Source organism: Delphinus delphis, chromosome 19 (genome assembly GCF_949987515.2).
Source record: "Delphinus delphis chromosome 19, mDelDel1.2, whole genome shotgun sequence".
Classification (NCBI taxonomy): Eukaryota; Metazoa; Chordata; class Mammalia; order Artiodactyla; family Delphinidae; genus Delphinus; species Delphinus delphis.
In genome coordinates, this window is record NC_082701.1 from 16,449,650 (window position 1) to 16,476,799 (window position 27,150).

The following is a 27,150-nucleotide window of genomic DNA, read 5'->3' on the forward strand; positions in this document are numbered from 1 at the left end:
GTCAAAGAGAGGCTCTTCAAGGTAGATACCTTTTAAATTTTTGTTTATCTGTTGGGTAGTGGTCTCTGGCAATGGATAGCTGCTTAATAAATGTTACCTTCTGCAAGCCTTGCTTTTCTAAGATTTTAAACTAGCTCTATAAAATTGTAACATTTGAATGCCCTAGCCCACTAGGGAATTATTTAGCTATATATTTTATTGTTGTTGACTGTAAACTTTCCTTTTTTTCCTCCAGTTCTAACTTTTTAAAAATACAGTTTCTCCCCAAGCTTTTGAGAGTGAGGAAATGTAAGGTGGAGGTAAATTCAGTGCAGTTTTATCTAAATGTTATCAAAAACTCTGGTTCTTGTTACTTGAACCAGGAATCCCAAATGAGATCTCACTCTGAATTTTAAGTACAGCAGATTCTGCCCTTGTTTGGAAAAAAGTTGCTTGAGTGGCATCAAACTTAATAGAGTCCCTCAGCTTTTAATTTCTTTATATATGTATATATTTTTTCAATACATTTATTTATTTATTTTTGGCTGTGTTGGGTCTTCGTTGCTGCGCGTGGGTTTCCTCTAGTTGCGGAGAAGCAGGGGCTACTCTTTGTTGTGGTGCGCTGGCTTCTCATTGCGGTGGCTTCTCTGGTTGTGGAGTATGGGCTCTAGGCACGCGGGCTTCAGTAGTTGTGGCTCACTGGCTCTAGAGTGCAGGCTCAGTAGTTGTGGCGTCCGGGCTTAGTTACTCCACGGTATGTGGGATCTTCCAGGACCAGGGATCGAACCCGTGTTCCCTGTATTGGCAGGCGGATTCTTGAGCACTGTGCCACCAGGGAAGTCCCTTAATTTCTTTTTAAAAAGGGAGCAGCTTAGGGTCAGACCTGCTTAAATTCAGTTGGAGGGGAAGTGTTTGGGAATAAAAAAGATGAATTACAATTTTGTTGTTAGGGCAGTAAACCAAAAATTGCTAAAAACTGATATCTAGGCTTTCCCTTGCTATTTGGCCTTTGTGACTGCTTACTAGCACCTCCACTGGAGGGTATGATGAAGGGATAGAGGCGAAAAGCTAATTAGTTTAGCTTCTGATGTTTGCTAGCATTAGAGGCTTTGCAGAAAACTGGTCTGATAAGTTGAACTGTCAGGAAAGTTTCGTTAAACTGCTCATATATTGCCATGGAGAACTGAGGATGTTTGAAGACTTTAAGCATATTTCAGAAGATAATGGATTGCTGTTTTTTTGTAGTTAATCTTTAATTCAGTATTCTAAAGGGATAGGTTGATTCAGTGAGATCCCTCGACTTTGGTCAGGTACCCCCTCCTCATCCCCTACCCCCCCAACCTAAGAAGAACTTGTTTGCTTTTGAATTGCTTGAACCCTTCAAGAAATCTTCGATTTTAGTATTGTTCAGAAATACTTGTATTATTAGAGTTTGCTAGGAAGAGATGAGATAAAAATACATTTTTCCTTCTTTGTTTTTTGTGAGGTAAACTGGAAGGAAACTTGAATGCAGTGATAGAATAGAAATAGGATAAACATGAGTAAATATTTTGATATGTAGTTATCCTTCAAAACAATTTTATTTTTTTTTAAATGCAAACATGATCTTACCTGTTTCGTAGCTTGGTCTTTTTTTTTTTTTTGCGGTACGCAGGCCTCTCACTGTTGTGGCCTCTCCCGTTGCGGAGCACAGGCTCCGGACGCGCAGGCTCAGCGGCCATGGCTCACGGGCCCTGCCGCTCCGCGGCATGTGGGATCCTCCCAGACCGGGTCACGAACCCGTGTCCCCTGCAGCGGCAGGCGGACTCTCAACCACTGCGCCATCTGGGAAGCCCCGTAGCTTGGTCTTTTTTTTCACTTAGTTATATATCATAGAGATTTTTCACATCAACATATAAACAGTTTTTTTTTTTTTCCCCCCCGGTACGCGGGCCTCTCACTGTTGTGGCCTCTCCCGTTGCGGAGCACAGGCTCCGGACGCGCAGGATCAGCGGCCATGGCTCACGGGCCCAGCTGCTCTGCGGCATGTGGGATCTTCCCAGACCGGGGCACGAACCCATGTCCCCTGCATCGGCAGGCGGACTCTCATCCACTGCATCACCAGGGAAGCCCTAAACAGTTTTTTTTTTAATAGCTGCATAATATTCTATTGTATCTTTTAAGTTTAGTTTTTTTTGTGTATTACAATTCTTTAGTAAAAGAACTGTCTTCAGCAGAATTGTGCATATATTCTTATGTATCTGTGAGAATATTTCTGTTGGATAGGTTCATAAAAGTGCAGTTACTAGGTAGAAGTCTGAGTAGTTGCATTTAAAATTTTGATAGGTATTGCCTTCAAAAGGCTTATGTAGCCAAATTTAGTAGTTTAAAAGTAACTTAAAAAAACAGTAACTTAAAAAGTTTGTCAGTCTGAGTGCATGTGCTTGGCAATGTAAATGACTGGAACTTGAGGTAGTTGAAGCCTGTCCTAGATTCTGTTGGTTCCTGCTTCTTTTTTAAAAAAATTATTTATTTTATTTATATTTATTTTTGGCTGTGTTGGGTCTTCGTTGCTGAGTGTGGACTTTCTCTAGTTGCAGCCAGTGGGGGCTACTCTTCCTTGCGGTGCGCGGGCTTCTCATTGCATTGGCTTCTCTTGTTGTGGAGCACAGGCTCTAGGTGCGTGGGCTTCAGTAGTTGTGGCACGCGGGCTCTAGAGCACAGGCTCAGTAGTTGTGGCACATGGCCTTAGTTGCTCCGCGGCATGTGGGATCTTTCCGGGCCAGGGACCGAACCCGTGTCCCCTGCATTGGCAGGCGGATTCTCAACCACTGAGCCACCAGGGAAGCCCCGTTCCTGCTTACTGTTAGATTGTTTTTACCTTATGATCAGACACCCCCATTAACTTTATAATGAATCTCCATCTGATGCATTCAGCATAGACTACTCAGGTTAGCTAACATGTATTGGTCCACTCTCTGCCAGATGCAGTGCTACATGTAAGGGTAGAGATAAAACAAGCCATAACCTTCCTTTTAAGAAATACACAGTCGGGATTGGGGCGGGAGGGCGACAAAACTAGGTGTTTATGTTCCATTATGAGCTGTTGCCCAGGGTGTCATGGGAGTGCATATTAGACCCTAGAGTGGAAGGGACCTCTAACTTCACCTGGAATGAATGGGGAATAGTTTAAAGAGCATGTGATCTTGAGCTAAAACTTGAAAAGCAAAGGTGCCAAGGGTATGGAAGAATCTGGAACTATAAGATTCAGGTGGCTAAGGTGGGGACAGGTTGGAGATGAGGCTGAGTGTAAAAGGGGGGCAGATAAATGTTGTGTGGAAGTTTGAGTTCATCCTTACCCTAGAGTCACTGAAGGATTTTAAGCAGGAGCACAACATGGTTGGAGTTATGTTCCCTCTCTTCTTCCCTTTTTTCCTCCTGCTTTCTAGTAATCATTTTGGTAGTGGGTACTAGGTTGAAGGCTTGCTGAGACAGGAAGAAAGAACAGTTGGGAGATTACAACTGTCTGGATTACTGTAATACGTAAGAGGTTCTGAACTAAGGCAATGGTATTAAGGATGCAATGAATGTGCCTGTCATTCTATATTGAATCCTCCCTATTTAGCCTTCAGTAGTCAGTCAGAATGTCATCTCTTTCTGAAGCCTTGCTTGATCCCTTCAGGAAAAACAGTGCTTTATCATCTGGGTTTACCTTCACGCCTAATTTCTATCTTTTTATCTTTGGCATTGATGACACTGCTATAATTCTTGGTGTCTCCAGCATTAGACCATGAACTCCTATAGCCTTCCTATTATTCCTATCTGGTATTAGTATATGTTTAAGTATTAGTATATGTTTAAGTAAGATGTCTATCAGATGGTAAATCAGTGATTGAGATCGGGATTCATTCACATGGGGCATGTTGAGGGGCAGGAACTGGTTTTGGATTTGGTGTTGGGGATAGGGATGTTGGAAGTAGCTGTATGGGCGATACTGGACCCTCCTTATTCTTTAGGTTTCAACTTAGATGTTTTTGCCCCGGGAAGCCTTTTGTGACCCCACCCACTCTCAGCCTGTGTGAGGGTCCCCCCAGGATTCCCTGATCACAGTGAGTGTCTGTCTTTACGTGGGGCTTTGAATGCTGTAGGCATTTTAATAAAATGTCTGTTGGAGATAATCAGTTGGTATTTCTCATTGACTTTCCCATAAAGACTAAAATTCAAAAACCTCATGTCTAGCAGTTAAGCTCCTTCCAGTTTAGACCTAGCATTGTATATAGTGGTAATACAACATTGTAATTCAACTATACTTCAATTAAAAAAAAAAAAAGAAAGCATGGGCCTTACAGTTAGAGATTTGAATCGGAATCCTGTCTCTGCAGCTTGGTAGTTGTGTGAGCTTGGGCATGTTACTTAACTTCTGAGCACCAGTTTCCTTATCTATAAAATGAGAATAAGAGTACATACTCGTCTTATAATGTTATTGTGATGACTAAATGAGGATGTGTATGTAAAACATTTAGCACAGTGACTGACGCAGTAAAAGGTCAATTAATGTTAGTGAACATTAGAGCATTTAGTAAATGTTAGTGAACGTTAGAGCAATCATAATAATAACCTATTCTCCAGCCAGAGCTATGATTCCCTTAGTAATTATAAAACCTAAGAAGCCCTGCCCTGTTGGCATAGAAAGTGTTAGGGACTGGGGTGGTGAGGTCCACATTGTTTCTTTGCTTTATAATAAAAATTTTGCTGCCCACTCCCTGTTGTATTCCATAACAAATCCACATTTGTAAAAGAAATACAAAAAAAAAAACTTTCCAGTGTGTTCCATAATGTAGCTTTTGATACTTCATCACAAAGCACTGCATAGCTGCTTTTTCCCTCTCTTTCTTGAGAAGCTGCACATGTACCACTTGGTTCATCCAAGTTCTGTGGATCATCTCCCAAATCCTTCCCTATTATTTTGTTTAATTTTTTTTTTTTTTGGCGGTACGCGGGCCTCTCACTGTCGCGGCCTCTCCCGTTGCGAAGCACAGGCTCCGGACGCGCAGGCCCAGCGGCCATGGCTCACGGACCCAGCTGCTCCGCGGCATGTGGGATCTTCCCGGACCGGGGCACAAACCCGTGTCCCCTGCATCGGCAGGCGGACTCTCAATCACCGCGCCACCAGGGAAGCCCGTGTCAGTTTCTTGATTAGAATTTCCTCATCTTTCTCTGCTTAGCACAATCTTATACGTGAAAGCCTACCTCTAGGTCTGTTTTGACTACTCTAGCCCTGTCAGTAAGTACTCACAATGCTTACTATGTACCAAGCCCTAACTAGATAAAGTTAGTGAGCATGCAAAGAGGGATGTTAAGGAACTTCCCCTGTCTCGGAAATAGAATAAATTAATATTAATAAATTGACAACTAGGGAACATTCAGATGATTTTAATTGAGTGATGGCTTTAAGTGCGTTGTACAATTTAAGCAGGAAGAAAGTGATGTGAATCTGAATAGTCTGGAAAAGTTGTTGTGGAGATGCTGTGTATTGAAGGATTAAGTTTTGGGCTTAAAGGGTAGAAGGACCTTCCAGGTAGAGGCAGCAGCATAGGCAAAGATTATGGAGTTGAATCTGGGGGCAGGGAGTTCTAGGTCTAAGCCACCTGATGCACTTGCTTTGAACCTTCCAGGTAGAGGCAGCAACATAGGCAAAGATTATGGAGTTGAATCTGGGGGTAGGGAGTTCTAGGTCTAAGCCAACTGATGCACTTGCTTTGATATTGTTTTAAGTTTCATCTCAGAGAATTTGGACTCATGAGAAAGGTACTAGGAGTTATTCTAGAGTAGAGAAGAGAGGCGATAAAAAGAATGGATTACGGAATGGATTAGAGGACTGAGGCATCAGTCAGGAAGCTGTTACGATAATTTAGATGTGAGCTCATGCAGACGCGGGCTGGGTTTGGCTTGGCACTGTTAGGAAAGGAGAGGATACCCCAAAACTGAACAGCCCCCCCTGCCACCTGTACAGCTTTATGAGAAATAAATGAGAGATTTTTATCATAAAGGAGCTGAAATTATGAAGGAAAAGACAGCCTTCTCTCTTAAGAGCCTTTACCTTTTCGGTTTATGTCACTTATTTGGCCCTTCTGCAGACTTTGGGCCCTTCCAAAGCCTGGAGGAGACTTCGACCATTCCACTGTGGTGAACACCTTGGTTGAGATTCTTGTTGCATCCTATCTGGATTATTGCAGTAGCTTCTTCATTGGTCTTTGACTTTTTACTTTCTTTTAATCTGTCTTACCCAACTGGTCTCTCTGAAGCACAGTTCTCATGTGTCACTCCCCATTTGAAAAACCTTTAATGACTTTCTGCTGCCTTTAAGTCTGAGTAAAGGCTGGCTATTGAAGGTTGTCCATTAATGATCTGGCTTCAAACTTCCTTTTCACCTATTTCTATAGTGTTTTCTCTGTTACAATATGCTTTATATTTCAAGCAAATTGATTATTTCTTTCACCCTCCAGGATATCCTATGTTTTCCCACAGTTTTGCCTTTTCCCGTGCCTTTTCCTCTCACTAGAATGCCACATTACCCTTCTTTTACCCCAGCCTTCTACATAATGAAATTTTAGCTAATTTTCAGGTTTCAGCTGAAATTTTGATAACTTCACAGACACTTCCCTAACCATCCTTCCTCTGCCTATTTCTTTCTTTGTTTTGTGCAGAGTAATGAGGTGATGGTGGGAAGAGGTTAGTAGAAGCCACATTATGGGCAAGCTTCTTGTCCCCCATTTGATTTTTGCTTCTGTTTTCAGTGAAAGTGCGATTGTTGGCCACCCAAATGGCCAAACACTTCCCTTTGGGTCCCGGCAGCTTATCAACATTTTTGCAAGGTGGATGCTGCCAGTTTATTCTTGTGTAACTGGAGTCCTGTCTTGGGAATTTACAAGGAATAAGACGTGGTTCTCACTTGCAGGTGTGGAGTTAGTTTTGACTTGCACTATTTGAAGCAGCCAGATATGTGTGCTTTCTGGAAATCTGTATATACAGAAATATATATATACATGTACAGACATCTGTAGCTATAGAGATAATCTATCTCTAGACAGTGGTTCTCAATTGGGGGTTGTGATTTTGCCCCCTGGGAGACATTTGTCATTTCTGGAGGCATTTTTGGTTGTCATAATTTATAGGAGAGGAGAGTGCTGCTGGCATCTAGTGCGTGTAGAGGCCAGGGATGTTGCTAAACCGCCTGCAGTGCACAGGAGAGATCCCCTTCCTCCACAACGAAAAATAATTTGGCACAAGTCAGTAGTGCTGATGTTGAGGAGCTCTGTCCTAGGGGTGTACTTCAGCTTCCCAGTGCTGCTTGTGTTAGGTGGAAGTTTGTTCTTGAATCTGTATTGCAGTTTATAATAATAGAATCATAAGCACAGGAAGGCACCCTAGAGGTCACATATTTGGACTTTATTCTAACTTGTATCCCTCAGAACAGTGTTCTGCAAGATATTGATAGGTGTAATGGAAAAAAGATGTTTATTTGTTAAAGCTGCAAATATTTGAGTATTCAGTATAATGAAGTGTGTTGTGAATCTTCATCAAGGAAGTTTCTCCTAAATGTGTTTGCCTGCTGAACCCATTTGACATCTTCCAGTCTCCAAAATGCTTCCTTGGAACTGGGAAGGAAACTGTTATTACCTAGCCCAAACTTTTATAGCCTTTTAAAGGACTTTGATAAGATAGCCCTTGTTTTTGTCTCTTCAAACTTACTGCTGAATCTTAATTTATGTCAGTGACAGCAAGTACATTAGCTCCATCTTTTTTTTTTTGGTCAGATTGTGGTTTATTAGATGAACTAAAAAGTTGGAATATTTTAGGTTCCTTTATTCTGAATGTACCATATAACTTTACTATCTGTCCCCACCAGTGAATTGGAAATTATAATCCCAGCCCGAAACCTACCACCCAGGTTGTTATGAGGATTAGTAAGTAATTATAGCTTTTAATGCTTTGTATTCTTTGGAGAAAGATGATTTATCATAAACTGTTTTTGTAAAACTGCTTAAGTCTGACAGTTTTTCTCTGCTCTGAATTGTTGAGTAGTGATGTTTTTTGGGATTCAAGTGGGATGGGAATCGTTTCAATCAACATTTTGCTCATTATGTTAAATTTAAGAAAGATATTTTGCCTTATTCACGTTTTTTGGATCTTTAAGAATTTGCATTATTTTTGCTTGCTTCCCTTTTATTATATAAGCAATACATGTTTATGGTGGAAACATTACATAAGCCAGAAAATAAAAGACAAAAGAATCTTATCACCTACATTTTAAAAGAGAAATGAGGTCATAGTATGTGTTTTATTTTTTAACACCTTTTTTTTTCATCTCACATTTTTTCGTTTCAGTAATATTTGCTTTTTGTCTATAGGTTATAATAACAATGCAAATAATGGGTGCTTGTGCCAGGCACTAGGTTAAGTAATTGAAAGTATTTTGTTTAATCATCACAGCAGCCTTCTGAGGTCAGCTCTGTTTCTTGCAGACGAGGAAATTGAGGGAACAGAATAGTTAAATAATTTAAATACAGGTGGAGCCAGGATGTGAACCTGGACTGGCTCCCCTTATCTGTGAATGTCTTTGGGAGTAATATTGCATCTCAGCACAGCGTTTCAAGTCAATGAAGGGAGAGGGGTGTAGTTTTTAATATGTATATTTTTAACAGCAGCTTTGGTGTAGAAAGATAAAGATTTAGGAGTTAGGAATGGAATTTCTTCTGAAGACTTCACTTTTCCCCTTCCCTATTTATTGAGACAATTGTTTTAGTAACTACTCTTTGCAATGCATCCTATGGGGATATTGAGACCAAGGACGGAGTGTAAGCAAAATAAATTCGCTTTTGAGGTGTATGAGATTAATGTCAAGTTCTCGGACTGCTTGCGGAGGGTCAGAGAAATCTTGAAGCAGATGGGATTTGAGTCAGCAGGTTTTTCTTTAAGTTGTGAATTTTTAAGAACTGAATAATTCTGAAATAACTTTGGTATGTTTACTGCTTAAGTACCTCTGTGGTGTGAAGTTAATTACACCCCTCTTTTTACCTGAACTGTGTGAACATGAGTTTTCGTCAGTAAGTTTTGTGGAAGCTGTGTAACATCTGTGCCCTTGCTTGAGTCCCCAGAGGGAGGCTGTTTCCTGCTATTTCTGAGACTTAACTGTAGTGCTTTGGGGTAGTAGGCTACATCTACTCTCATATGCTGTATTAATCATCTGGCACTGATAATGTGCCTCCTTGCATTGCCAGTATCAACTGTATATTGATATCAGTGCGAAAGAGGATATTGAGTTGATGGGAAAGATCAGATAGTGATTTTTGTTTATGGGAGAAAATACCTTTTATAAAATTGACTTGAGGTATTTTGAATAAAGAACTTACATTGGTTCATCTGTCAATTCAGCCAGTGTAACATAACTATTTTTTATTACATTAGGAATTATTTTTAAATTTAAAATCAGAAATAGGAAAAGTGGATGTAGAACAGTCACACAGAATGCCATATGCTAGAAAGTCCATGAGGATAAAACTCTGTAATCCCCAGAAGATCTAGTTTAATGAATATAGGATGTTTGTTAAAGTTATTATAAGCTTAGAGTGAGAAAATTTTGGCAATTACATAGAGCACTAGTCAAATTTGACCTATAAGTGTATTGGTATTTGTACGGATGTTTTCTCAGTCATTTACTTAAATATTTCGATACTAACGATTTGAATTGCCATACTATGAAGAATCTTAGTGTAGTACTACAGGGCTTACCGTCCTATGTTGATTGTTATCTAAAGATAAAATGTTTGACCAAATTGGAAGTTGCTGTCATTTTTTTTTTTTTTGAGGGAGGAGGAGGTTGCGTTTAGTTCAGTGATTCATAAACTTTTTGGTCCCAAGGCCTCTTTTCACTTTTAAAAAATGTTGAAAACCACAGAGAACTTTTATGGGTTATTATCAGTAGTTGATTAGAAACTTCGAGAAATTCAAAGAATAATTATTTACGGGGAACTCCCTGGTGGTCCAGTGGGTAGGACTCCGCGCTTTTACTGCCGAGGGCGCAGGTTCAGTCCCTGGTTGGGGAACTAAGATCCCACAAACCACGCAGTGTGGCCAAATTAAAAAAAAAAAAAAATTTACGAATTCATTTAAAAATAACAAACCTATTACATATTATGAAAATAACTTTTTTTTTTTTTTAAATTTTATTTATTTGTTTTGGCTGCGTTAGATCCTCTTTGCTGCCCACGGGCTTTCTATAGTTGCGGGAGCAGGGGCTTCTCACTGCAGTGGCTTCTCTTGCTGTGGAGCACGGGCTCTAGGCACACCGACTCAGTAGTTGTGGCTCACGGGATTAGTTGCTCCGTGGTATGTGGGATCTTCCCGGATCAGGGCTTGAACCCATGTCCCCTGCATTGGCAGATGGATTCTTAACCACTGCGCCACCAGGGAAGCCCTGAAAATAACTTTTTACCAGAACAAAAAAAAATATTAAGTGTGAATAGCATTATTTTCCAGTTTTGCAAATCTTATGTCTGGCTTAATAGAAAACAGCTGGGTTCTCCTATCTGCTTCTGCATTCATTCTATTGTGATATGTTGTTTTGGAATTATATAAAGAAAATCTGACTTTGTACAGATGTGTAGTTTGGAAAAGAGAGGAGTATTTAAATAGCCTTTTAAAGTGTGGCTATCCTTTGATACTGTACTCAAACTTGGCAAGTAGTAGTTTCATAAAGGTTAGCTGCACTATGGAATCTAAAGCTGTTTCAGTGAGTTTTTCATACTCTGTCACATTAATCCATTGGCTTGTCTTGCACTTACTTTACCCATGCACTCGTTTCTAACGATCTTGGTCATTTGGTCATTCACTGAGTTATGCAGATCTTCCAAAGGTTGACACATTTCATTATGTGGTATCAAATTCTCATTCACTAATATCAGCAGTAGTCTACTTAATCAAGACTTCAGTATTGGGGAAATATTCAAGCTCATGGTGGTGGATACACGTTTTCAAAATACTTACTTTTGCTTGAAAACTCAGATTTTCTCATTGGCAACAAACATCATCATTGGATTTCCTTGAAGTGACAGGTTCACTTCGTTCATTTTCAACAAAATGTCTGCTAACTATTCAAGTCTGAATAATCATAGTTTGTCAGTTGTTCTGCCAAGTAAAAATAGTGTTCTGTGAAGGGAAGCTTCTAGTTCAGCTTGTAACTCAGTTGTACTAGTGCTTTTTCTCAGATTTCTTAAAGCAGCAGAAGTGCTTTATGTCTACTTTCCCTTTCATTGCACAGAATATTTGTATACCTATATATATATACACACACACTGAAGACTCGAGTGGAGATTTTATAAAGTACATTATTTTCATATTTTCACCAAGGACATCAAAGGTCAGTGGTACTAACCTATTTATTGATTTATTTTTAAATGCATAGAGAATACAGTGACCAGTGGTTATTAGTAGTTTGGTGCCTTTGCCCTGAATTGTGCAAAGGTACCAGTAGTTTTGCTCAGACTTGTTTTTGCACCCTTACTGCGAATGTCAGCACTATGAAAAAAGGCAAATAACGTTTAATATTATTACGAAAATGCTTTGATCTTGTGGACCTCTGAAATGGTCTTCGAGTTCTCAAGAAGTCCATAGGCCACACTTTAGGAACAGCTGGCTTAGTTCTTTGCATAGATTTCCTTTTACTCTCAGACCAGATAAATCAAAGGGGATAAAGAAGTGGCAAATGGCTGAGGTTTTTAGCTTGGGTTACTAAATGAAAGCAATACCATTACCTGAGATAATAGAAATGGGTAAGGAGTAAAAAGAAAGTCAGTTTTGAGTTTCAGGGGGCTTGAGGAACATAGAGGTGGGGATGTTGATTAGTGCAGCTGAGCATGTTTTTCTGAGTGCTAGGAGGCCTTACCATGTTGCTATAGTGGTTGTTGCCAAGGAAGTGAGTTGAGAGAGAAGAGGGCAGAAGAATGGACCTTGTTGTCAAGGACGTCTGGAAAGGAGAATTTCAAGAAGAGTGGGGTGGTCAGCACTACCTAAGGCTTCAGAGAAGTCAGATAGAATGCGGACTGAGGCTTGAGCATTGGATTTGATGATGAGATTACTGGTGACCTTTGCCAGAGCAGTAGGGGTAGAAGCCAGATTATAGAAGAGTGAGAAGTGCAGAGGCAGCTATTTATAACTTTTTTTTTTTTTTTTGTGGTACGCGGGCCTCTCACTGTTGTGGCCTCTCCCGTTGCGGAGCACAGGCTCCGGATGCGCAGGCTCAGCGGCCATGGCTCACGGGCCCAGCTGCCCCGCGGCATGTGGGATCCTCCTGGACCGGGGCACGAACCCAGGTCCCCTGCATCGGCAGGCGGACTCTCAACCACTGCGCCACCAGGGAAGCCCTATAACTATTATTTCAAGAAGCTTTCGGGTAAAGGAAAGAGACACATCAGTTGGGCAGTTAATTTGAGAGGTGGGCCATACTGAGGACAGCAAAAGAAAAGAAAATTGATGAAGTGAACTGGTAACACAGGTGTGATACAATTAAGCTTTTAGTATAATCTGTCTTGCAGAGAAGTGGGAAGCTGACGAACATTGGATCCTTTGGCCAGAAAAATGTACAGACCTGTGACAATTGGCATAGAAACTTTGGTAGGGATGAGGAGTTCCTTACTAATTCTTTTCTGTTTAATTACTGGGTGCTTAGTTTGATACATTTGCTTTAAATTCACTAATTTCAAGAAGTTTTAAAGATATTTTTTAGATGCAGATGATTTAACTTTAACAGTCTGTGGCTACTTTCAATTTATGGTAACAAGTGACAAAAAAGGATGGAATTCTTTCTCTTGTGCAGAGATTGTGGCCCTGCCCCAACACATCTCCCCTTTTGGTTTGAGTGTTTTTCTTCTGGAGGCAGAGTTTGGTTAACAGCCTCAAGTAATGTTTGTATTAAAAACATGTGTGTTGTTTTCTAACGTGCTTGTATTTCTAACTTCCTTTTCTTCTTTCTCTTCTAGTCTGTTCTCTGGGGAGGCGGTAAGGGGCTGTGGAGCTGGCCTCGGCACCGGGAGAGGCTGGACTTCCTGTCTCTCTGTGCTGAATGGCTGCGATGGCGCCCGCTCTCACTGACGCAGCAGCTGAAGCACACCATATCCGGTTCAAACTGGCTCCCCCATCCTCCACTTTGTCCCCTGGCAGTGCCGAAAATAACGGCAACGCCAACATCCTTATTGCTGCCAACGGAACCAAAAGAAAAGCCATTGCTGCAGAGGACCCCAGTCTAGACTTCCGAAATAATCCTAACAAGGAAGACTTGGGAAAGCTGCAACCACTGGTGGCATCTTATCTTTGCTCCGATGTAACATCTGTTCCCTCAAAGGAATCGTTGAAATTGCAAGGTGTCTTCAGCAAGCAGACAGTACTTAAATCTCATCCTCTCTTATCTCAGTCCTATGAACTCCGAGCTGAGCTGTTGGGGAGACAGCCAGTTTTGGAGTTTTCCTTAGAAAATCTTAGAACCATGAATACAAGTGGTCAGACAACTCTGCCACAAGCACCTGTAAATGGGTTGGCGAAGAAATTGACTAAAAGTTCAACACATTCTGATCACGACAATTCCAGTCCCCTTAATGGGGGAAAACGAGCTCTCACGTCATCTTCTCTTCAGGGGGGTGAAGTGGTGGCATCTGAATCTGGGGACTTGAAAGGGGGTATGACCAATTGCACTCTTCCACATAGAAGCCTTGATGTAGAACACACAACGATATTTAGCAATAATAGCACTGCAAACAAATCTTCTGTAAATTCCATGGAACAGCCGCCGGCACTTCAAGGAAGCAGTAGGTTATCACCTGACACAGACTCCAGTTCTAACTTGGGGGGTGTCAAATTAGAGGGTAAAAAGTCTCCCCTGTCTTCCATTCTTTTCAGTGCTTTAGATTCCGACACAAGGATAACAGCTTTACTACGGCGGCAGGCTGATATTGAGAGCCGTGCCCGCAGGTTACAGAAACGCTTACAGGTTGTGCAAGCCAAGCAGGTGGAGAGGCATATACAGCATCAGCTGGGTGGATTTTTAGAGAAAACCTTGAGCAAACTGCCAAACTTGGAATCCTTGAAGCCCCGGAGCCAGTTGATGCTAACTCGAAAGGCTGAAGCTGCATTGAGAAAAGCTGCCAGTGAGACCGCCACTTCAGAGGGACTTAGCAACTTCCTGAAAAGTGATTCGATTTCAGAAGAATTGGACAGATTTACAGCCAGTGGTATAGCTAACTTGAGGTGCAGTGAACGAGCATTTGATTCAGACGTCACTGACAGTAGTTCAGGGGGAGAGTCTGATATTGAAGAAGAAGAACTGACCAGAGCTGATCCTGAGCAGCGCCACTTACCCCTGTGAGTAGAATCATGCATAATGTCATTCTTGGGAAATGTTTGGACAAGAGAGAAAGAGTTGGTGAATTCCCATCATGGGAAGAATGGGCTTCTTTGTATATAGGTGCCTAGATTTCTTTCGTTTGTCTTTTTCCTAATTTTAGGTAGGTGGATGCATGTATACCTGCTAGTGAAGAAATGGAAGGTATATTTGGTACAGCGTTTGTGTTGCTGTAGGGTAAAAGCTGTTAATTTCCCATTGAAATCTTACTAAGAAAAAACTGGAAGACTTCCAATTTGTAAAAGTGTACCCATCCTTTCAGAGTGAATAATTAGGTTTCTTTTGAAACTATATGTAGGATATTTTTGTAAGTTTATAAGGCTTGACTTCACATTTTGTTGTTTCTAGTAAATGGGGCCAAAAGTTTAGTTGACCTAGTTAAGTTTGCTGGAATTTATAGTTGCTTCTAATTGAGCTTTCAGCAGAGAATGTACCCAGTCTTTAATTTTAACACTTGAGATTTCCGTATGTTTTAAGGACTAATAATCAGAAAATGCTTCAGAATATTTTATAGGTTGCCTCCAAGCACAGTCTGCTTTCACAACCTCATTCTCTCCCTAAAAGAAACCATCTTTATCAGATTTGGATTTTATTTTCTCTCAGTTAAGTAAAATGTATTGACATATTTGGGATAAATTTGTACTGGATTTTCAAAATCTGTTGGTTTGAGGAAAATTATTCATAAGCTTTGTGTGGCACTTTAGATGGACCTGGTTGAGCCAGAGGTGCTTTACTCTTGTTCTTCCCTCCTGACCCTGCATTCTGCTCCTGACAGATAAGGAAGTAAAATATATCTCCTTAAAGATAGATCAATGTACATTTATCGAGACTTATGAGAGAGTAAACAGAGTAGTTGGAAAACAAGGGCAGGGGAGTTGACTAGTAGATCCTCTTTTCATTTCCTTTTTGGGTAGGGATGTTGTAAAGGTTGGATTACTAGAGAAGGCTGAAATAGGTGGATATGTTGGAATAATTGGCTTTCCCTTGCCTGAAATAAAAAGGTGACTAAGGTTTTCACTGGAGAATTCGTTGAGACAGCTATGCTTTTAAGCATAAGTAAATTTCCTTTTTTTTTCAGTTTTGTTTATGTTATTCACATGGATAACACTGTATCCGAGTATGAAATTTTGTTTTTTGTTTCTATTTTGAGTGAAAAAATCTGGATAATTTTGCTGTATTTTTTCCTCATAGACCAAGTTCCATTACCATTTGTTAGTTTACTGTGCTCAAGAGTCCATTTCTATATTCAGGTCTAAAGCAAATAAATTTCAGAGCCTTGCTACTGCTGTAACATAGTTACCGTTCCTTAAATGGATTAGTAGCTTAAATCAGCTTGCCAGTATTTGTGGCATTATCCCCACTGACTTTGCTGCGTAAACCAGTGTTTTAAGAAATCTTGGTTAACAGTTGAATATTTTGTGTTTAAAAGTAATTTTGTGTAACATACTGTAGTTGAAACATTTTAAGTTTCCTGTACTTATTTTGTGTATTTGATGAAGAAAAACACCTAGACTCTATGAGCGTAATCTTTTCAGGATACATTGTATTGGAAACATTTCTGAGTTTTGGTAATGTTGTGGGTAACTGTTCCAACCCGGTGAAATCAAAATACCTAAGAGAGAACTTTTTTTATTTCATGGGGTAAGTCTAGTGATTTGAAAAGACCTCTTAGTCCATTTCACTTCGTTTCACTTCTTCTCACATAATGGTTTGTTGATTGATAGGGTGTGAATTATAAGGACAACTGAGGGATCATTTTAGGAAACTTTTTGGGATCAGTTTAATCCTCTTACAATGAAATCAACTAAATAATGCTTTAAAAAGTTGAGTTTCCATCTTCAGATCATATTAAAGTAAGGACAATTTGGACACTAAAAGTACTGTCAAATAAATGTACTTTTTGCATATTATGATATATATGAACTTATTGACAAAACCACCAGTAAAGTGTAAATACTTTTAAGTTCTTGTTAAGCAAGGTTACCCAATTGACTCCTAAGGCTAGTATTTAGCCAGGTGTTTGTTGACCTTCTGAGTATTTTAAAGATTTTCAGCAATTGGCCAGTGAGAGTGGACGCATTGCTTTGATTAAAAAAGAAAAAAACCCGGGAGGTTCTCTGGATGCTGAGAAGCCTTTTCTTTGTGATTTAATAGTCCCTCCCAAATCTTATAACCAGATTTATAATTCTTGAGTCCTGGAATAAGAAGTTAGTTAACTCTTCAGGAGCTTGACCCAGCTGGTGAATTTCAACTTTTTACCTCTTACAGTAGCCTGTCTAGTATTTCACTCCTTTGCTGAAGTACTGTCAGAGATAAAGTCAGTAGATTTAGTCTGAGCAGCCATAATGAAAATATTTAGTAGAGAAGACTGTTGAAATGAATTGTTTTTAAATGATGTTGCTTAAATTACAAGTGGATGGTTCTCTGAAAATTACAAGCTTTCACCAAGAATTCATGTGTGTTTTTCCTTATTTCCTATGTTCCAAGAGGAAAATCAATGATTCATTGTAAATCCTAGGCACATGCTAGCAGTAGCAGAATGATTGGTTTTATATGTTGTTGAGAATTTTGTGTTTATCATTTTACAGTTAGTAAATTCTAATATTGCTGGATGAGACATGTTTAGAGAAGTTCTTTCCTTTTCCTTGTTTTTTTTTTTTTGGTTAACTGATTTTATGTTTAATTTAAAACTGTTATACCTTTTTATTTTAAGTTCTTTTTGGAAAATTATCCAAAAATGTTATATTTGTATGTCTTCCTGTCTTGGTACATGTAACTACTACTTTGGAAAATCTGCACTACATTGAGTTTGACCTATATCGTTGTTTAGTAACATCACTGTGGAATGAGCAGGAATTTAAACATCATCTTAAAAATTTTTTTTTTTATTTGAAGTATAAATACTTTGATTTACAATGCTTTGTTAATTTCTGGTTAACACCAAAGTGATTCAGTTATACATATATCTACGTATATTCTTTTTCATATATTTTTCCGTATGGTGTATTACAGGGTATTGAATATAGTTCGCTGTGCTATACAGTAGGATCTTGTTTATCTATTTTATATATAGTAGTTTGTATCTGCTAATTGCAAACTCCTAATTTATCCCTCCCCCACCCCCTTTTCCCTTTGGTAATCATAAGTTTGTTTTCTATGCCTGTGAGTCTGTTTCTGTTTCATAAATAAGTTCATTTGGGTCATGTTTTAGATTCCACATGTAAGTGGTATCATATGGTATTTGTCTTTTTCTGATTTACTTAACTTAGTATGATAATCTCTAGGTCCATCCATGTTGCTGCAAATGGCATTTCATTCTTTTTTTTTTTTGGCTTTTTTTTTTGATTGGAGTGTAGTTACTTTACAATATTGTGTTAGTTTATACTGTACAGCAAAGTGAATCAGCTTTACGTATAGATGTATCCCCTCTTTTGGATTTCCTTCTCATTTAGGTCACCAGAGAGCATTGAGTAGAGTTCCCTGTGCTATACCATTCTTTTTAAAAACGTCATCTTCTTGATCGAGGGACTAGAAAGGAAGCTGTATGTTTCAATAAATACCTCAGTGTTTAATTCTTAATTGTAGAAGTATGAATAGAAGCATTTATTGATAGTTATCTCGTGTTTATAACAAGAACTGTTGAGTGTGTGCTTGTGCGCCCACACTCTCTTCTTCACTTCAGTTTTTCTTTGTATTCCTCCTTCTCATTTCTAAGAGTTTCGTTCTGCTATTTTGTTAGGAATTCCTGGACCTATACCTAGTTTTGCTGAATTTAGTTTTCATTTTCTTACTCTTGTGCTTGTAAACTTTTATAGTAAGTACCTGTAAAGAAAAAATTCTTTTCCAGCTATTCTCTTAAATGTATTCTTAGATCATCAGTGTTCTGAGTACCTGGATAGTTTGTAGACCTCTTTTCCCTTAAAAGCAAAAAACCAAAAACCAAAAAACTCTGTAAACTGTTACCATAGGCTTATCTTGAAGGTTAGAATAAAAATAATTCCATAAAACATTTTGTTAGTGACTACAGAAATATATGTTGTTTTATATGTAAAATACATCTTTATGTTACACAATGCCTTCTTTATAAGGACTTCAGGGCAAAGATATGCAACCAAGAATAATTGTATTTTTTCCTAAGCTTTTAAGTCTGTTTTTATTACCTGGCTGTTATAATTTGTGTTGTTCACTAGGTCTCCATTTTCCTGTTGGCTTTTTGGAAGTTTAGAGCCAAATTTGTAGGACTTACTGTTGTACTTGTTTTTTAAGCCTCATTCTTGGCTTCGTTTTGTTCTCCCTGTTCTTGTTTTATTTTCATGTTTTTATTTTTTTAAATTTATTCTAACCTATGTTTTATTTGTCTGATAGCCTCCTGAAGTCTGTTCCAGATCAGGGTTGAGTAAAAATAAACTAGATGCTCAGTTTAGTGACACTAAAGAAGTTATTTGAATTTTGATTGTCTTGATTGCAGTGACTTTTATATGTTTCTGGGGAATTTCACCCTTTTGGAGTTGTTCATGAAGACTTAAGGGTATAATGAATGACTAGTGTGTTTGTTGATTTTGCTTTTTAGTTACTGTGGAATGTTTTGTGTTATAGCTCATACTTGAATTTATTAAGTATTCACAGATGATGTTGCCAAAGGTGGCAGTCTACTTGATTTGTCCTTATTTTCCTATTCCTTGTCCTTTCACAGAATGATGGAGTGAGAGGTCTATTAGCTGGAAACCTAACATCTAACCCTTCTTTGCTACAGACTAGCTATAGGGCTAATCATGTTACCACTTTTTCTAATATAAATGAGGAAATTGATCTCTAGGGCTTAAACTACTTTGAATTGTGACAGCTCTGTCTTTAACATTGATGGAGCTATTCTCAGCACCATTTTTTTGCATTTGGGGAGTGTGAGGCAAAGTTCCCTGTAAGTCACTGGTGTACCTCGAAACAAAATGGCTTTCTTGACTTGTGACTTAGAGCTTTGATTCTTTTACTACCTTAGGTCCCCTTTCCACCCCATAATCCATTAAAATGATTATTGTGGATCTCACTGGGTGTGATACATATGTGGGAATAATTCCATCATGTTCTTAGAGAAGTTACTTCAGAGCTGAGTAGACTTTCACTTGTCAGACATCTTGTTCTAATTTAATCTAATCATCTTTGATTATGTTTTTTTTTCTTTTTCTGCTAGCCTGCATATTGACATCCAGTGGCAGAAATAGGAGCTTCTGTATTTTCTCCGTCTTCTCCCCCCCACCCCCCACCCCCCGCCTATTTTCTGAGAAGTTATGTAGGTAGTGAGAATTATTCTTGGTGCTTCTTGTATGATTCTGAAGGAAGGAAGTTAGGCAGCAGGAATTTGGGGGTTACCCGTTTGCTGCAGATCTAGTTGCTCCAAATATTTTCTGTTGCCTTGGGATTGGTGTTTTCATTCTTTAAAATTGAGTGAAGGGGCTTCCCTGGTGCCGCAGTGGTTGGGAGTCCGCCTGCTGATGCAGGGGACACGGGTACTTGCCCCGGTCCGGGAGGATCCCACGTGCCGCGGAGCGGCTGGGCCTGTGAGCTGTGGCCGCTGGGCCTGCGCGTCTGGAGCCTGTGCTCTGCGGCGGGAGAGGCCACAGCAGTGAGAGGCCCGTGTACCGCAAAAAAAAAAAAAAAAAATTTGAGTGAAGTACAGTTGACCCTTGAACAACAATGGGGTTAGGGGTGCCCACCCTCTCTGCAGTTGAACATCCACGGCCCTCTGTATCCATGAATTCAACCAACCACAGATCGTATTAAATGTTGAAAGAAATCTGTGTCTAAATGGATGTGCACAGTTTAAACCCATGTTGTTCAAGGGTCAGTTGTACACTTTTAAAGTGGTCATATATAAGTACCTATGAGTGAGTGTGTAAGACGTGAGAGATGCCATAGGTAAATAAACTGAGTTTCTATCCACAAAAAGTTTATAGTTTTGATGTGTATTGGAGACATGGTAGGTAAAGATGACTACTTAGAACAGTGCCTGGCATATAGTAATATATGGTAAATGTTGGGTGATGCAAATGAAATAGGAAGAGATCACAGCTGGTTGATGGAATTGGAAAGAAAGGATATTAGAAATGAGTCTTGAAGGATGGCTAGGATTTTGGTAGAAGGTTGTCTTGGTTGTGGCCTGATGAGGTAGGTCAGTACAGGAAAAAGGCACAGCAAAGACAGAGGACAGAGACTAAAAGGCATGGGGCTTTAGTGGCTAGAGTGGAAATACTTTAGAGATCTAGTAATATAGGTAAGTGTAATAAATGTAGTGTAAAAAGGAAAAGAGGAAATTCCAGAGGTGGTGCAGAAATAGATTTAATGGGATTAATAACAAAGGCGGTATGGGAAAAATAGGGAGGGATCATCACAGATGGTTGAAGTTTCAAGCTTGGGTGACTATAAGAACACACCTTGCAAAATAACCCTTATATGAGGGTTCAAGTTCTTTACCAGTGTCTCAAAAATGAAGGTTTCTGTATTACTTGTAAGTTCCAGCAACTGTTAAAAATCAGGAAATGGACTTCCAAGTAATCCTGTGTAAACAGAGAAGGAGTTGACCTCTACAGAGAGGCCTCAGAACCTTACATTGGAGACTTTGGAATTAATTAATTCGCTTATTAGATGTATTGAATGCCTACTCTGTGCTGAGGTGCTAAGGGTAGATAGTGGTGAATAAGAGAGACACAGTCCCTGCCCTGCCCTCATGGGCAGTATAGGTGAGAAAGAGAGATTATTTGAGCAAGTAATCATATAGTTAATGATATATTTATAGTGGTGTGGGTGCCACAGAAACGAAGTTCGGAGTGCTAAGGGGGTGCATATTAGGAACATCTAATTAAGATGGGTGGGGATGTCCTAGCAAGTATCTTGAAGAAGTCACATGTAAGTTGAGACCTGAATGATGAGAAGGAGTTGGTGAAAAAGGGAGGAGGTGTGTTACAGAGGAAACGGCATGTGCTAAGGCCTTGGGAATGGGAGGTGCTGGATGCTTTCAAGAACAGTGCAAAGTGTAAGGAGAGTAGTGAGAAATGAGGCCAGAGAGGTTGCTAGAGGCTATGTCACGTAGGTGGGCTTGTAGGTCATCTCCAGTTTAAAATTGTATCGTGAAACCATTGACAGAGTTTATATATCATTGGATTTTTTAAAGACCCCTCTTATTGTATGAAGCGTAGAGTGGATTTAGACTTTGGGAAACCATTTAGGCTGCTGTGGTAAGCTATGTAAGAGAGTGAGGACTTGGCCTTTGGAGGGAAGAGTGAGGGAACTGGGTATTTTGGAGGTAGGGTGACTAGGACTTGTGATTGATCGGATGCGATGAGTGGGATGTTGAGAGAGAGGGAAGAGGAATTATGGGTAATTCTCAGATTTTTGACAGGAGTAACTAGATTGGATGGATCTGTTGGGATGAAGAAGGAGCCAATGGGGGATGTTACTGAATGTGGTCCATATTTACTAATTTTCATTAAACATTTTTGGCTGTTGGGCATACCCAGAAGTTTCAGTGTCATTTGCAGAGCACCCTATTAGATTCCATCAGCAAGATAAAATAAACTGTTTTACTAGGAAAAGCTTGGAGTCACATTGTATTTCAAATGAATAGTACTTTAGTTTCTCTGCTCTCTCCCTGAGCAAAGACCAACATGGATTAGATTATAGTCAGCCCTCTGGATCTGCAGGTTCCACATTGGTGGATTCAACCAACTGCAGATCAGAAATATTTTGAGGGGGGAGAATTCCAGAAACTTCCAAAAAGCAAAACTTGAATTCAGAACTTGAATTTCAGTTCACTGGCAACTATGTATTTAGCATTCACATTGTAAAGTATTTTAAGTAATCTAGAGATGATTTAAAGTATACAGAATGATGTGCATAGGTTATATGCAAATACCCTATTTTATATCTGCAGACTTGAGCATCTGCATTTTGGTATTGGGGGGAGGGGAGTCTGGAACCAGTCCCCCTCGAATACCCAGGGACATCTGTATTTTGCAAGGTAGGCAGAAATTCGTGCCTAAGGCATCTCCTTTCATAACTACAAGTTCGTTTTTTTCCTGTTTTCCATTGTGTATCTGGGAAAATTATGCTATCTGTTTGAACCAAGGGGCTCAGTATATAATAAATATAAAGAGTAAATCTTACTAATTTTGATTCTCATTAATTAAGGCTTTGTGGCAACTTTAACCTATTTGAATTTAGTTTTATTTTTCTTGGCTGCGTCGTGCGACATGTGGGATCTTAGTTCCCCAACCAAGGATCGAACCCGCACCCCCCTGCATTGAGAACGCGGAACCTTAACCACTGGACCGCCAGGGAAGTCCCCCCATCTGTTTGACTTCATAATTGTATAATTATGAAGAAAGGTTTTGCACCAAAGTGGTAAGCCAGATTGCTTTGAAATTAGTTTTAATCTAGTAATAAAAGTATCTGAAGAGTCTTCCTCAAACAGAATATACTGAAAAATTGTTGTTAAATTGTAAATGTTGTTCGTTGCTCTGGCAACCTATTTAGTAACATTGTAGCAACCATATAGATTATATTCAGAACTCAGTAAGAGGATATGTGGAGAATATTGTGTGTGGGGGGGCAGTGGGGAGTGGACATTGAGGAATGGCAACCAGGAAGAGGGGTTAAATTCCATTTTAAATCATTTTCTGGGACTTCCCTGGCAGTCCAGAGGTTAAGACTTCGCCTTCCAATGCAGGGGTGTGGGTTTGATCCCTGGTCGGGGAGCTAAGATCCCACATGCCTTGCAGACAAAAAACGAAAACATAAAACAGCAGCAATATTCTAACAGATTCAATAAAGACTTTAAAAATGGTCCACATAAAAAAAATCATTTTCTTAAAAGATGTTTTACTTCTTCTGCCTAATAGAATAAAGGGCATGAGCCAGGGAACTGAATGATACCATTTATGTGTGTGACCATTTTCTTGTTCATCCTTAATCCCTGTTTCCTGTTTGTTCTTGTGGTACTTGAGAGATGCATCCTGGTAAGATAGAAACTGAAGGAGACAGAGCTAAGGGCTGTTGGGATTAAATTAGTCTGAAACGTGGGCCCCAAGAAGGTTTTGACTGAATTGATTTGGTTGAGCTAGGAAACATTTTAAATCAACTTTGCCTAATCAGATAACATAGTTTGAGACATACTGATAGAGGAAAAAAAGTAATAACCTACATTTGTGGAATATTTGGAGGTAGGTAATGTGTTAAAAGTGCTTTACATGCATTAATTTATTTAGTCCTCACAATACAACGAGGTAGATATTATCTTAGTTTTACAGACTCAGACTGAGGATTGAAAAGTTTAAGTTACTTGTTTAATGTCACATAGCTAATAAGAAATCAGGATACAGTCGTCCCTCAATACTCTCAGGGGATTGATTCCAGGAGCCCTGCAGATACAAAAATCCCGAGGAGGCTCAGGTCCCTTATATAAAATGGCCTAGTACAGTGAGTACAGTTAGCCCTCCATATCTGCAGATTCAGCCAACTTCAGATGGGAAACCTACAGTTAAAGAGGGCCAGGGACTTGCCTGGTGGCGCAGTGGTTAAGAATCCACCTGCCAGTGAAGGGGAAAAAATAATAATAAAATTATTATTATAAAAATAAATAAACTGAAAAAAAAGAGGGCCGACTGTATTAATCTAGGCTGTTTACCCACAGCTTGGGCATAAACACTACCTATTTTAGTGGAAATAGAATCAAACTGTCCTTTGGATTTGGTTGATGAGAAGAGATTTACCGAACATCATGTAAAAATATGGCACTTTATGGTTAAGAAATGTAAGTAGTATTAAGGAATTTGATAGTATCTTTTTTTTTTTTTGCGGTACGCGGGCCTCTCACTGTTGTGGCCTCTCCTGCTGCGGAGCACAGGCTCCGGACACGCAGGCCCAGCGGCCACGGCCCACGGGCCCAGCTGCTCAGCGGCACGTGGGGTCCTCCCGGACCGGGGCATGAACCCACGTCCCCTGCATCGGCAGGCAGACTCTCAACCACTGCGCCACCAGGGAAGCCCTGATAGTATCTTTTGAGGAAAGGTATACCAAGTATATTCTTTTTTAAAAAATTATTTATTATTTGTTGCTGCGTGCGGGCTTTCTCTGGTTGCGGTGAGTGGGAGCTACTCTTCGTTGCAGTGTGCAGGCTTCTTATTGTGGTGGATTCTCTTGTTGCAGAGCATGGGCTCTAGGCGCGCGGGCTCAGTAGTTGTGGCTCACGGGCTCTAGAGTGCAGGCTCAATAGTTGTGGCGCATGGGCTTAGTTGCTCTGCGGCATGTGGACCAGGGCTCGAACCCGTGTTCCCTGCATTGGCAGGCGGATTCTTAACCACTGCGCCCCCAGGGAAGCCCCCAAATATATTCTTAACTTACAATACCGTTACTCATTTCTTTTGTGGAACAGGAGTTGGATGGATTGGGTGGGGCATTTTGTTAAGGTAGATGTTAACATCTAGGAAGTGCTGGGGGTGATTATTTTAAAAAAGAAAGAGGGAATTCCCTGGTGGACCAGTAGTTGAGACTCGGTCCAGTGGTTAGGACTCAGTGCTTTCACCGCAGTGGCCCGGGTTCATTCCCTGGTCGGGGAACTAAGATCCTGAAAGCCTCATGGTGCTGCCAAAAAAATAAAAATAAAAAGAAGGAGACAGGGGAATTAATAAGTATTGATCACACCTTCTGTATGTTAGGTGGTTTGCATTTGGTAAATCTTTAAAACATTCATATGATGAAGGTGATATCTTCATTTTATAGTTGAGACCCAAGACTATAGATATGTTAAATAATTTGCTTGAGATCATGGAGAAGATGAAAGCTAGGTCTTCCTTACTGCTCTCTCTACTGTTTTTCTCCTGGAACTGATTTGGCAGGAGCAGAAAGAAGATTCTGTTTGGAGAAATGGAGCAAACCTGAAGGTGCATAGCTCTTCAGATGCCTCTCTGTCGGCCCAGTACACTGATGGGCATGGCATTGACCGTGAGGGATGATGGGAAGGTTAAATAGTTTCCCTCTACTATAATAAATCTAAGGAGGTGCTTATTTCATAATTTTTTTCCCAGCAAATAAACATTTTTGGTATTCTAAAAGGATGATTTATATTTCAACTTGCATGGAAAAATCCTCTTTATTTCCCCAGTTGCTGGAAAAAAGAAATTTTTTAAGATATGAAAGTATTTTATGTTCTTTCTCCTTTAGTCTTCCCTGTGCTTATAGCTGATGCTTGAACTGTTAGCATGTACTTAGCGTTTATTATTTTCCTCAAGGAATCTCTGGTTGTAAAGCAACTATACTCCGATAAAAATTAATTAAAAAAAAAAACTCTGGTAAATCTGATTACTATAAGAACTTGAAAGGCATGAAATAGCAATTGAAGAATATCCTGATTGGTTTTCAACCCAATTATACAAATTTTTGTCACTTCAGTGTCTGAGTATAAGGTTTATCATTAACGTTTGATTTCTTATTTGATAATCACCAGAAAACCTGAAGGATGAACTAGAAGTTATCATTTTTCTTAGCATGTGTAGGATTAGTACTAAAGAGGGAACAATATAGTAGAAAGAATTTTGGACTACTATTGAGAATTGTTCATTTTAGTTTAGTCTTTTAATCTTCCTAGGCTTAAGTTCCTCACTTATAAAATCTCGATTATACCTTTTTGAAAAATATTTCTTGTTGTTTTGTAATGATGAGACCCAGGCTGGGATGGGAAAGGCCTTTGTCACTGTGAGCCATACTACCCTGTTTTGCTGATTATGTTGACCGTCCAGGCAACCCTCTGTGTAGCTCACACTGCCTGCATTACCTCAGGGAGTCCCCAGACTGGGTCCCATCAGGGAGTTAATGGTGGAGCCGCAGCAGTCTGCGCACTTGTTTCTGTCATGGGGTAACCTGGTGTGTGTGCCTGTGTGTAACTTTTTATTTTTTTTATTGTGTTCTACTTGTGGCAATGAAGAAATCTGAAGGTTAAGTTTACAAAGTGTGGACCCTGAGGATGGGGTATAGTGAGAGTAAAGACAAAGGCCTTTACCAGAAAGGTATCCTTTTCGCTTAATAAAGCTGTTTTTGGAGTGTTACACTTTGAAAATAAATATCCCTAATGAAAAACATCTGTCTCTCCCCTGCCCCTAAAATAAACAAAACAATACAGAGTTCTCTTGTTCCTGTTTCTTTCCCAGAAACAATTGATCAAAAACTATTACAGATTGTAAAATCAGTTTATATAGAACAAGTAAAGAGACTTGTTGCCTTTTCACACTGCCACATATCAAAGGCAGAATTTCAGTTATTGGGCTTTAGATGCGTAAAGTTAAAATAGTTGAATCCTTCATTGATTCATTTAGTTGCCTTTCTTAGACTTTTACTCAGAAAATGAAAAGATCTGGGATTTTTCTAAAAAATTTTTTCTTCATATCTTGAGGGTTTTCATCTGAGTCGCTGTAACCCCTGTTTCTCTAGAATTCCAACTGGGTGAAAATGTTTTTCTTTTTAAACTGGCAGTTCCCCAGCATATTTTTCCAGCAAGTATTCTTTGAGCACACCCTATGCCTAGTGAATTTTGCAAGATATTTATTCACAAGGCTGGAAGACAGGTCAGTCTTCTCTTTGTAAGATGAAAACAGTGAGGCTTGCTTAAGACTCATTTTGCTTCTGCCCAGCTTTATTCAAAATTGATCTTTTATGCAAATACATTCAAGCATTCACAGAAATAATCTGACTTGGAA

At 39.6% G+C, this 27,150-nt stretch overlaps 1 protein-coding gene across 3 annotated transcripts in view; it reads left to right on the plus strand.

Moving 5' to 3' along the window:
• Nucleotides 1–27,150, plus strand: part of KANSL1 (KAT8 regulatory NSL complex subunit 1) — a 169,559-nt gene that overhangs the window by 31,159 nt on the left and 111,250 nt on the right. For all 3 annotated transcript variants that reach the window (XM_059997145.1, XM_059997144.1, XM_059997146.1), the window contains exon 2: nucleotides 12,996–14,370. In XM_059997145.1, the coding sequence (XP_059853128.1) occupies nucleotides 13,079–14,370 (1,292 nt within the window). In that variant the 5' untranslated portion in view covers nucleotides 12,996–13,078. The remainder of the gene's footprint in view (nucleotides 1–12,995; nucleotides 14,371–27,150) is intronic.